General features: G+C 46.6%; 1 protein-coding gene across 1 annotated transcript; it reads left to right on the top strand.

Annotated features, from left to right (window-relative positions):
- Window positions 1–3: 3 nt before the first annotated feature.
- On the top strand, window positions 4–2429 carry HMGN2 (high mobility group nucleosomal binding domain 2; the record flags this gene model as incomplete). The annotated part of the gene is made up of 4 exons (XM_027903910.1): window positions 4–48; window positions 684–734; window positions 1019–1114; window positions 1526–2429. Coding segments are annotated over 4 exons (228 nt in total), but the record flags the coding sequence as incomplete, so codon positions are not given.
- Between the last annotated feature and the right edge of the window lie 9538 nt (window positions 2430–11967).

Genomic DNA, 11967 nt, shown 5'->3' with positions numbered 1-11967 from the left:
ATTTTCCTCTTTCAACAGCCACAACGGAGATCAGCGAGGTTATCTGCTGTGAGTACCCTCTTGCTGGGCAGAGATGTCACAACACTTGGTATTTTTACAATTGAGCATTAGGTGTGGTAAGTGTCAATAGCTGTAGGTGCTCTGGAGACATGTTGTTAGTTGGGAGTAAGTTACTGGCTTAAGGAACTGCCCCATTGTGTGGTGTTATGGGAGTGGTAAAATAATTGACAAATCAAGTAACTGCTTCGATTTCAAATGTTTTGGCTTGCCTTCCTAAAACTGAGCTGTTTGGGCTGAATGTCTTTTAAGTGCAGTTTGTTTCTCTTTAAAATAATTTCAGTAAATAATGTGAAATAAGTTATTTTAAGAAAAGTCCCTGGAGCGGGACTAGTCACAAGGACATGTAGTGATAAAGCGAGGGGGAATGGCCTTAAACTGAAGCAGGGTTAGATGGGATATTGGGAAGGGTGGGGAGGCCCTGGCACAGGTTGCCAAGAGAAGCTGTGGCTGCCCCTGGATCCCTGGAAGTGTCCAAGGCCAGGTTGGACGGGGCTTGGAACGGCCTGGGCCAGTGGAAGGTGTCCCTGCCCATGGCAGGAGGGTGGAACAAGATGAGCTTTAAGGTCCCTCCCAGCCCAAACCATTCCATGATTGTCTAACACAAGGTTTTCTCTCCCTTGCAGAAACCTGCTCCTCCAAAGCCAGAGCCCAAACCTAAAAAGGCAGCTCCAAAGGTGAGTTGTGTCCCTCCTGCTCTGAGAGCTGAATGGGTTGTGAGGTTTACCTTTGATTGGTAACAACTAATAAACCTTTGACTACACTTGCCTGTGTTGTCACTTCATGACATGGCACTGGAAACTCCCAGATTTTACCAAATTTGTGTTAAAAATACCCAAGTGAAGACTCTTCACAGTGGTTGTCAGTGCCTTAAACACACAGCCAGAGCTGTGCTGTGTTCCTTGGGGCCAACACCCAGCTGTGGGTCACTGACAGCAAAAATACCGCCTTGCCTTTACAGAAGAGCGAGAAGGTGCCCAAGGGGAAGAAGGGAAAAGCTGATGCTGGCAAGGAGGGAAACAACCCTGCAGAAAACGGAGATGCCAAAACAGACCAGGTATCACCCTGTCTTACATCAGGATTTATTCCTCTCCCTCTCAAACAGGGACAGGTCTTGGCTTGTGCTAACAAAGAGGAACTGTTGCTTATTTATTCCCGTTGCTCATGACACCTAAAGACACATCCCCAGAGGTGGCAGGTGTTGGTAAAGAGTTAAAGTTATCTGTTTTCCAGGTGCCGTTGCCAGTTACTGTTACTCTGTAAAGTTTGTGCCCATAAAGCAACTTTAAGTTGTCTTTTACGGTGCCTCAAATGCTAGACTTAGTTTTATTAAAAATTTTGTAATTTTATTAAAAATCAGAGCACCGCAGTCTGGAGAATGCTTGTTCTGCTCAGGGATTTGTTACTTAGAAAAATGAGTTTCCATTTGTTTTATGTGTTGACTTGGTTCCCCCTTTTTTCTTTCCAGGCACAGAAAGCCGAAGGTGCTGGTGAAGCCAAGTAAAAACGTGTGAATTTTTGATAACTGTGTACTTCTGGTGACTGTACAGTTTGAAATACTATTTTTTATCAAGTTTTATAACAATGCAGAATTTTGGTTTACTTTTTTTTAAGCTATGTTGTTAGCACACAGACCGCTTCGTTGTTGTGTTTTGGGGGGGAGGGGGGGGAGGGGTGTGGGGGGGGGACACAGTGGGGGCAAATGTCATTTAGTCTATTTCTCAAAACCTAAATTTTAATAAGAAAAGCTTTTTCCAGTCCCCCAGTTTTTGGAAGAAGGGCCCTTCCTGAAGGGATATGAGGAAGGGATTCCTGATGCTGCGTGTCGGTCGAGTCCAGGTGAACATCAGAGCTCCCAAGATGCCGTTGCCTACTCCAAAACCTAATGCCACCAGTTTCCCTCTGGTGCCTCCCTTTTTACCTGTCACTCCAAATCCCGGCATTTTTGGGACGTGCCACACTCAATCCCTTGTCAGGTGACCCGGATTTCTGGTGTCTTAATTTGGGATATACTGGCTCGAAAACGGGAGCTGCACTTCCTCTTTTCTATTGTGGATCTTCAGATACAGAAACCTGCTTTTAAGTCTTGTTCTCCTGTAAAAAGTCAGGGTCGGTTTGTGCAGAGTTGTCAAACAACGCGCTGGTGTGAACGTGTCCACCCTCACTCTAAAGTTTTCCCTCTTAACAAGTGTGAGCTGAAGATTCCTACGGTTCCATAGCAACTTTTCCGTTTCACTAGTCCACAAAAGGGAGGGGAGTTCAACAGTTGTTGTAAAATGTTGCAGATTGTAGCCCATGTCCTGCCTAAATTACCATGATTGTTCATGAAAAGTACCTTTAATAAAGCTGGATACGGTTTGGCTTGGACTGTTCTTAATGCTTTCTGATTTCTCTTGCCTTTATTTCATCTCAGGTCATTTAAGAACTCGCTGTGTGCATGCCTGTGTTTAATTTTTTCATTTAGACAACTAATTCAGTCTTAATTTACGACTGCAAAGTGGGGATTTCCTTCCCTAAAAGCAAGGTTTCCTTAACTAAAAACTAGGTTGCTGCAGGATATCTTGAAACTCGGTTTACTGGGAAGGCCCAAAGCATGTAAGTGAATCTACTGAGATAAATTATCCTCTTTGTTGTCCACAAAAATGGTGCTGTATAAAACAGGAATACAGTGATCTTGCAGTCGCTGCAGAGAAAAGCAAATTCTGGTGAGCTTTTCTTGGGAGTGAAACCAGAACTGGCTCCATAAAACTGATGATGTGTTACATTTCTGCACTTAAATCTGAATATTGTTGCTCCTGCTAATCGAATCCAGACCTGGCTGTGGTAGTGACTAAGCAGGAGATGAGATTTGTTGAGTAAAAATGCACCATTTTTATAGTTGCTACTTAAGACTCCAGGGCAGAGCCAAACCCAAACCCCCTGTGTAAACGTCTCCTTCAGTGACTGTCAGATTGGAATATTTTCTCTGTCTCTGCTTGGCCTTCCCTGGGATTTCAGTGATTAAGTTCAGTGACCTGTTTCAACCTGTGCTGATTTCAGAGGGAGTCCAGTGAAAACGAGCAGGGCAAGAGTTCCACATCCAGAGATTCTTTTTGTGTCAGAGGAGCGCTGGGAAGTGCTCTGGAGCGGCTGCAGCTCCAGAGAACAGTGAGATGTGCTGGTGTGAACTGCTCCATCTTGTGTTTCCGTAGCTGGTGTGTCACATTGGCCCTGGCAGATAGAAATAACGATGAATAATCCTGTTTAATAATCTTCAATAAACCCCACCCAGAAGCAGCAGCTTAGGAACAGCTCCTGGCCAGTGGGATGTGGCTGCTGGAAGGCCGTGGCTTCCCAGCAGTGGGAGCAGGGAGAGGAGGTTGGTGGTTGTCCAGGGTGTTCTTCAGGAGATGCAGCTTGGGAGGAGCCCTGTGTGGGGTTGAGGTGTTGGGAAAAGTGGGAAGCAATCCCAGGAGTGACCAGAATGGCTGTTGGGGTTCTGTGACCTCTCTCTGGTTCGCTGTGCCTTGTTCCCGTCATAGGGATGGTGGGAGGTGTGAACTTGGGATTTCCCAACGAATCCCAAATTTCCAAGTACCAGAGGAGGTGAGTCTTGAAGCTGTTGGAATGGTCTGGGACTTGGGCACAGCCTGGGTGGTGAAACTGGGATTTCACCCAATAATGTAATTACATCAAAATAATAATTACGTTCTTAAATCTGCAAGTTTGAAATGGCCTACCTTGCTTTTGTAGAGTTTTACCTTGCTGGGCATCTACAAGGAGAATTCCAAAGGAACTGGGTTCTGAAGGGGTTGCTGCTGGCCAAGTTGCCAAGAGGAATGTTCTTGTATTTTCCTTTATCCTGGTCTGGAATCCACGTGGTGCTGATCCAAACATCCCCACATAAAAGCTGTTATAAAGGAGTTTTATATATATATTTAAGGGGTGATCTGTGCCATGACTTGGTGAGGGCTCTGTCTCTTCTCCGCAGAGAATGATGGATATTTTTAGTGCTGAGATTCCAACCTCTCACTACATCCGAGGTGCTTCCCACTGGATGTGCCCTGCGCTGGAATTATTGGCCTGTTGGGCTTGACTCAACTCGCAGGGCTCATCTATTTCTCCTTAAGCAAATAGAGGGCGAGGGATGCTAAAGCCAGTAAATCCAACTAATTAGTTGTGTAAATTAAAGCTGAGGAGCTCTGTGCTGCAGCCTGGGCATGGTTAGTGGTTTAGAGGCACCACAAATCTGCATTGCTGCCTGCCAGAAATGCCTGAAGCTAAAAAGGAAGGGTTTTTTTTCTGTTAAATTGTAATCATTTTACATGGAAAATGGCCTCTGTGTATCTGCTGGGAATGGGATTTGTGCTGCCTGGTGCAGTCAACGGGCTGGTCTGCTGGGTGGGCTCTGCATCAGCACAGGTTTCTGTCCTGTTTGGGCGAGTTTTTGGAAACTGGAGACCACCAGTTTGATGGAAATAAACATGAAAACCCCGACAGTTCTTCCTGTTGGAGGGCACCGGTGCTGTGCAGCAACGTGCAGTCATTTCCCAGCTGAAAAGACAGTGGCCTTCCAGTGAAGGGAGCCTTCAAGAAAGATGGAGAGAGATGTTTACAAGGGCCTGGAGTGATAGGGCTGCAAACTAAAAGATTATTTTAGTCTATATTATTTTATTATTTAGATTATTTGGAAAAAGGGACAGCATCCTCCTCCTGTCCCTGAGCCCTTCCACGGGTGGGGAGGAAAAGGAAGGAAAATGGCCTAAATTCAGTGAGTGCATCCAGCAGATACCGAGTTTCAGGATCATTTGTGTCAGAAGAATCACCCAGCTTGATGGCACAGGGATTTCACTGTCCCTAAATCATCCCAGATATGGTAATGCCATACCCAGGGACTAATATTGCTGGCTATAATTCCTGGGAAATGGCTCCTTATCCTGCAGTTCGTGGAGATGAAATGGAGCTCAAGTTAAATTCACAATTTACAGAGTGAGCCCATCGTTTGTAAGGGCTGGGAAGGAGATGGCACAGGGGGAGCTGGTGCTGAGTGAAGTTGATTGAGGCTAATAAAGAGCTTTAATAAGTTGGCTTTAGAAGATTTCTGATGTGAAAGGCTGGGTTGTTTTTAAAACCTTTTATTGAAAACTGTTTTGTCAATCTTTTGGGGGGTTTAACCATCTCCTTGCAAAGGGAGCCAGAAAATCTGAGGTGTGGCAGAAGGAACAGCAACAGAAAGCAGCAGGGGAAGCTTCCTAAATGTGAGATCTTTTAAAAGGCATTAAAGCCTCCAAACAAGAATATTTCATTGCCTTAAGTACAACAAACCAGCCTGGAGAAAGTACTTGGAAAATGTAGCAGGAACGTTCCCACAGTGGCTGAGATGACCTGGGTGTGGAGCAGCTCATCCCTCCACCTCCCAAAGCACCTGCAGGTACTACAGGGTTTGGCATCCTGCTACTGGACACAGCCTTTCTATTTTCCCCCTTCTAAACAGGTTTGATAGTGGATTTAATTTATTCTTGCTCGGTTACCCCAGTGAATTTACGTTTGGATTGTCAACAAATTTCCCTCCAGGCAGCAACTCTCCCCTGCTCTCAAGCTTGTTGGTGGCCACTGCTGTGCAGAGGGGGAGTGTACATGGAGCTAGAGAGGAGTTACTGTTAGATGACTATTAATCTGACTACTCTAGATTACTATTTTGGCATTGCCCAGACAGATTCTGTTTGCCTTTATTCTAATGAAGTGGTATCTTGGTGCCTCTTGATGAAACTCGGGATTAGCTCAGCACAAGAGCTGAGCATTCCTGTGATAGGGGTTCTGACTTTAGCCTGAGGACTGATTGTAAACTTAGGCAATTAAATTAGATTTTTTTTTTTCCTCATCATTTCCTTCTTACTAGAGATAATACCAGAGGTCGTTCCTGCGTTGTGAGTGCCTGGTGAATGCATTTTCTTGGCCTGCAACCCGGTGGGAGATGCCCAGGTTTCCCTGCCATGCCAGGATCCAATTAGCTCCCCTGTTGCCAAGCCCTGCAGAGGCAAATTCCATGGATACTGAATCAATTTCTCTTGAAATAAATAAGAAAAAAAAAAAGGAAAAGAAATGACAGAATTAAGCTGGATCTGAGGCAACGTTGGCAGGGGGAGGCCGGATTTGGCAGCCCCGCGGTGTCTCTTTGCCACAGCCCGGTGGGCTCGGGGATTTGTGCGGTGCCGTTTAGCTCATTAACACGCTTTGATTAACAGCCTGTTCCTTCCCTTCGCCACACGGTGGTACCAGGAAACACAGAATCGGGGCTGGGAGACCAACAAATGGCAGGGAGCGCCCAAAAACAGCGTAGAAAACTTGGGGGGGGAGGACTGGAGCCTGGTTTGTCACGGTCCAATCTGAGTTATTTTCTTTTAGACAGCAAGAGCAGCGCTGCTCCAGCAACCTCCATCCTCTGCCACCGTCAGAGGCTCAGCATTTGTCAAACAATGCTCACCAGAGCAGTCTGAGGCCCCTCTGAGCCTCCCTTTCTAGTTTTTGGTGTGTTTTTGCTCGAAATCCAGATGGAGTTCTCAATTCCTGATCAGTTTACAGGCATAGCTGACATTTCACAGGAATCTGTCCATGGTATATCAAGCCTTTGAACTTAGGCTTCCCAAATTCTATTTTAAGAAGCACTGGACCCTTCCTTTTCCTCCTCAGGCCATTATTGCAGCTGCTGGGGCTCATGTCCTGCAAGTTTGAGCCTAAACTAGAGCTGCTGCTCTCCATCTCATCTGTCCTCAGCTGGGGAAGGGATACATCATCCTAAACCCGGATTTAAACAGGCATCATATAAGCCTGGTCGCTTTAAGGGCTTGTTGGCACAATCTGCTTACATCAGACTTGCTGAATCTTCAACCTGAGATCACGAAATAATGTCCAAAGAAATAATACTTTATTGGAAAGCTCCCTGTGCTTTTTCTCATGTTTCCTTTTACTTTCATGTGCCATTATTAGAGTGCAGGTGCTTTTTTTTCTCTACGAGCAAAACCCAGGGAGCTGAATTGCAATGTCTGTGCTAATTCACAATCTCTCCAGAAGTCTCACCAGAGCACTTTTTCTGATGCTGTAAAACTTTCGGCCTCCTTTACCAGCAACCTTCACCAGCACTGCATTTAAGAGTCACAGAATGTCCCGCTGTGGTGTGTCTGGGGCTGAAGCAATGCCATTAATCGCTGGTTTTCCTTCGCCTTTTGCATTATGAAAAGCCTCTAATCGCTGGGTTATCTCCTCGTAGCACATGCTTCCCGTGTTTGCCTTTTCCAAGGAGCGGTGTGTGAAGCTGGAAAGGAAGTGGCTGCTTCCCAGAGCTGGTGGGATGGCATGGGAAGCACTTGACACCCTCATGATACTTCCTTGAAGTTGGATGCAAAAGGGAAAGATGAGCTCCTGGTAAGTCAAACTCATTCCTCTGCTTCAGTTCTCAGTGCCTGCCTGGGGCAGGGATTTATGAATTTATTGGGATGGGGATTTATGCATTTATTGGGGCAGGGATTTATATATTTATGGGATGAAATGGCCAAAACACCCCCCCAGAATTACAGGGGAAAGGCAGAGATTTCTAGTCACAAGTATAAATGCTGTGGCATGAAGACGTGGCAAACACTGAAACCAAACCTTTCAGGGACATCTGAGTGTGCTGAAAAACATGGAGATTTTATTCCCTTGTCTCCATTGAACAGGCCCTGTCACCATGCCCTGGTAGTTCCTGGATAATGAACCTACAGTGATTAGCAAAACAAGCAGACCAGGGTTCCCATCCATTTTCAGGGAATGCTTTGGGAGTTTGGCTTGTTGATTAACTGAGTGAATGAATGATTTTTATCAGCAAGGCAGGGATGAGCCTCTGGTTTGTGTTTGGGGAGGAAAAGCCAGGCTGGACAGGGCTGGTCTAGTGGAAGGTATCCCTGCCCAGGGCAAGGGTGTGGGATGAGATGAGCTGTAAGGTCCCTTCCAACCCTAAACCATTCTGGGATTCTATGAAAACACCAGGCCAGCTCAGCCCAGCCCTGGGAATGCCGGTAAACCTTTCCCTCCTGCCCTTGGAGGAGGAGGAGGAGGTCGAGTTGGGGCTGGGACTGACGTGTGCTGGCTCCAGCTCCCTGATATCCTACCCTGAGAGCCTGCCTCGCACACAGGAGCAAACAGATTGTTTGAGATAAACCTCCCCAATGTCACCCCAAGGTCCTTGTCACATGCTGCGGTGCCTGGACTGGGTGTGAGCGTTCCCAGCCCCTCTGCAGAACTGCAGGGCTTTGGGTTCCAACCCCAGGCTCGCTGGGGAGTTCCTGCCTGGCACGAAGGAGCAGCGTCTGAGCAGGTGACACTGCACAGCCTGGCAGGGGTGAGGGTGGAGCTGTGACCTCCCCGTGCTGGGTGTGCAGCTCCCAGCACCGTTCCCATGCTCTGCCTCCTCGTGTGACTCCCTGTGCAGTGCCAGGTTCTCACAAGAGGGAATCTTCCCGTGTCCCCACCTCACCCACAGGGGGATCTGCAGGGTTTTTGCAAATAACTCCATTTTCCCCCTGAGTGGTGCAAAGGACTGCAGGACCATGAGGGGTAACAAGCACGCTCCGTGCCGGCTGCTTTAATTTGTTCCTGAGCTGCTTTGCTTTCTGCCATAACCCTTTCACTTCACTGAAAGATTAATTTCTAAGACCACGGGGCTGATATTTAAACCCATCTGTTCCTGTGTGTACAGTGGTGATATTTAAACCGGTGCCTGTATCTTCCTCTTCCAAAAGCTTCTGCTGGTGATCTCGTAGAAGGGACATTTATCTGTTGGTAATTGACTCCCATATTAACTTCCAACTGGCAAACAGCTGCCAAAAAACTGTTTCCCATCTCTGCTGATCAATAGTCCCCTTTCAACAAGTATCTGGTGTTACTGAGTGTTAACAGCTAATAGCACTATGATGCTTATACTATTTTAAGGACTGTGGCATATCCCAGGGTCCTTATATCTGATAGAATGCTTTTGAGTTAAATAACGTGACATCAGATGTTATTTATTATCAATTTCCGACACACTGACCCTATTTCCACCGTATCTTGTGCTGGGCAGCTGCCACAGGACATTTATCTCCAACATTATGTCAGTGGCTGCTTAGGTTGAGGGGGAAAATGATTCTGTGCAGACTGTAAATTAAAAAAAAAAAATGAGACAGCAGGTCTGGCCAGGAATTTCTGAAACCAGGTTGGGAGCAAATATCTGATTTCCCACAGGAAAAGGGTGAAAGGAGCTGTTACCCACCATACAAGTCTCAGTTTTTCTGTCACTGAAGTCAGTGGCAAAAACTCAAAACACCTTCCAGGGTTGGAGCAGTTTAAACTGCTCACTGTCTCTTCCAGGACATTTATTGGCATGAAATAACATCCACTGAAGCTTTTATCTGCCCACGGGGTGACAAAATACTTGATTAATCAAGTTTTTACTTTGTAATTTACTGTTAATCAGTGGCTGGAGACTCACAGGAGAGCAAAGCAGAGGCGAGTGAGAGGGGAGGTTCTTGGATTCTTGAACATCAGTGGTGGGACACATTTCTCTACAAAAGATACTTAGTTCTCAGGGGTAAAACTTCGCCATCTGATCAACACCACCCTCCCTTCTGCACAGTGACAGAGGAAATTGATAATAAATAACAGCCACAACGTGAGAAAGAGGTGGCTTCAATCACATGGGCGCCCACAAAGTTTAGAGGAAGAAAGATAAAACTGAGCTCTTGCTTTTGATGCTAGAAATTATCTTTTCTGAGCAGCTCTGGAGAGTGACAATCAAATGAGAGCAGCACCCAAGAACTAGGCAGGTAGATATGTAGGCTGTTAATGGAAAACCCTTTGGGTTGAACTTGCAGTGCCCAGAGGGGAACCAAAGAACAATTCTGAGAAAGGATTTTTCTATTTAAGAGTCAAGTTGTTTCTCCCTTGTCAGCAGGGGTGTGAGTACTCTTGATAAACTCACCCAGAAGGGCACCAAGCCTCTCCTCAGAGAGCCAGGAAAGGCCCAGCTGGACAGTCCTGACATTTCTCATACAAACCACAAGAGACTCTTTGGGAAGAAGAAGGTCTAAAGAGCAGCCTCCAAGCTCCTTGCTTCACTCAGGAAGGTGGGAGAAGGGAAAGAGCAATTTACAAGTCAAGCCCAAAGTACCAGCCTTGTATGCTGCAAGACATGCAACCCTGCAAAATACCCAAGAGCCTCACTAAATCCAGAATCTGTTTGTTTAGGGTTTGTTTTTTTTTTTTTTTTTTTTGTAATGCTGATGAGGGACAGACGGATTTTCTTTTGCCAGGGAATCGAGTTTCTGACATCACTGAACCTCTTGTGCCTTTTGTTCACTCCCAAACAAGGAAACCATTGAGCACAGTGTCAATGTATCTCCTACCTGGCCATGGATCTGAGTCATACCTGTCCTCTGTGCTGCCAGAAGAAGTTTCTAAAACACAGAAAACAAGTACTGCTAGAAGAGAAGCTTGAGACCTGCTCTCCTTTCCTTAAATGATGAAGGTACCTCTTTCCCCCACCTCTTAAAAAAATCCTGCTGGTGTTATGCCTTCCTATGTAATACAGTTAAGTCATTAGGCCAAAATATTCCCAGCCAGGATCATTTCTCACAGTTTAGAAGTTTGTTTCTCTGGCTGGTTTTGGGATGTGGCATCTCAAGGTTGGATATGTGCAATGGTTTCTTTATATTTTTTTAGGTGGAGTGATGGCATCCCGAACCCCAGGATGGGGTGATGAGGGACAGGTATCTGTGGGTGCCCTCAGTGACGTGGGACGAGACTTTTTCAGCTTGCAGGACGTCGGCTTGGGACCGCAAATGCTGCGATGACATTTTCCTCTCCCTCTGTGGAAATGTGTTTTTGTTTTCCCCTCCCCCCTGTCTGGAAGATGCTCTGGAAGGTCATCTTTTTGTGTCCACTTGAAAGCCCCATCACTTGTTTACGACATCTTAAGCCTAAAAGAACCATAAAAACCCGACTGTACGTAGTGCTGTGTTTACTCAGCTTTCTCCCTGGCTGGGGTCGGTGCAAACAGCCCTGGCAGCCTCACTCCTGTTTACAGTTTCCAACGGTTTTCTCTTTCATGTTGTCACTCCCTCACATAGCCCTGCGCTGGAAGAAACTACAAACATAGGAAAAAAAAAAAAAAAAAAAGAAAAAGGTAAGGAATTGCTTATGTTTTGTATGGGGTTTTGAAAAAGCCTTTTTCGGGTAGAAAAAGGATACTTTTATGGAAGAAATGCTTCCCTGTGAGGGTGGGGAGGCCCTGGCACAGGTTTTCCCAGAGAAGCTGTGGCTGCCCCATCCCAGGTTGGATGGGACTTGGAGCAACCTGAGAAAATGGGAGGTGTCCCTGCCCATGGCAGGGAGGTGGAACAAAATGATCTTTAAGGTCCCTTTCAACCCAAACCATTCATGATTCGAAGTGTAGTTTGAACCACCCTTGACCTCTCCTGTTTTGAAGGAAGGGCTGGTCAGGGGAGCTCGCAGAGCTCGGCTGGTGGGGGTTGTGCTGAGCACAGCAAGTGCTGATACCGGCAGAGCCTAAGCCCTCAGCAGCTCGCCAGGAATCCAAAAGGCTGGATGGTCTGTGAAACAGCTCCTCAGAGGTCCCAGGAAACACCCAAAGGTTAGGGCAGAACCACAGGCAATTGGGCAGAGCATTATTGGCCTCGCATAGCTCGAATACCGAAAAAACGAGTCACCTCCCACTCTCCCCTCAGATGATGCGAGGAGATGCCTGCGATCGAAACAGATGGTTTTCTCCTTTTCCTCGGATGTCCGGGGCTGGGTCCTGCACGGGAGCCGGAGCCGGAGCCGACCACCACCCGTTAATTCGCATCCAGGAAAGGGAAGGTAACTGATCCAGGAGACGGGCAGCGATTGTATCCATGACAA

Source organism: Empidonax traillii, unplaced genomic scaffold, assembly GCF_003031625.1.
Source record: "Empidonax traillii isolate 1590-97213 ecotype Southwest subspecies unplaced genomic scaffold, ASM303162v1 scaffold1000:size392382, whole genome shotgun sequence".
Lineage (NCBI taxonomy): Eukaryota > Metazoa > Chordata > Aves > Passeriformes > Tyrannidae > Empidonax > Empidonax traillii.
This window is presented reverse-complemented; position numbering and strand designations above follow the sequence as displayed.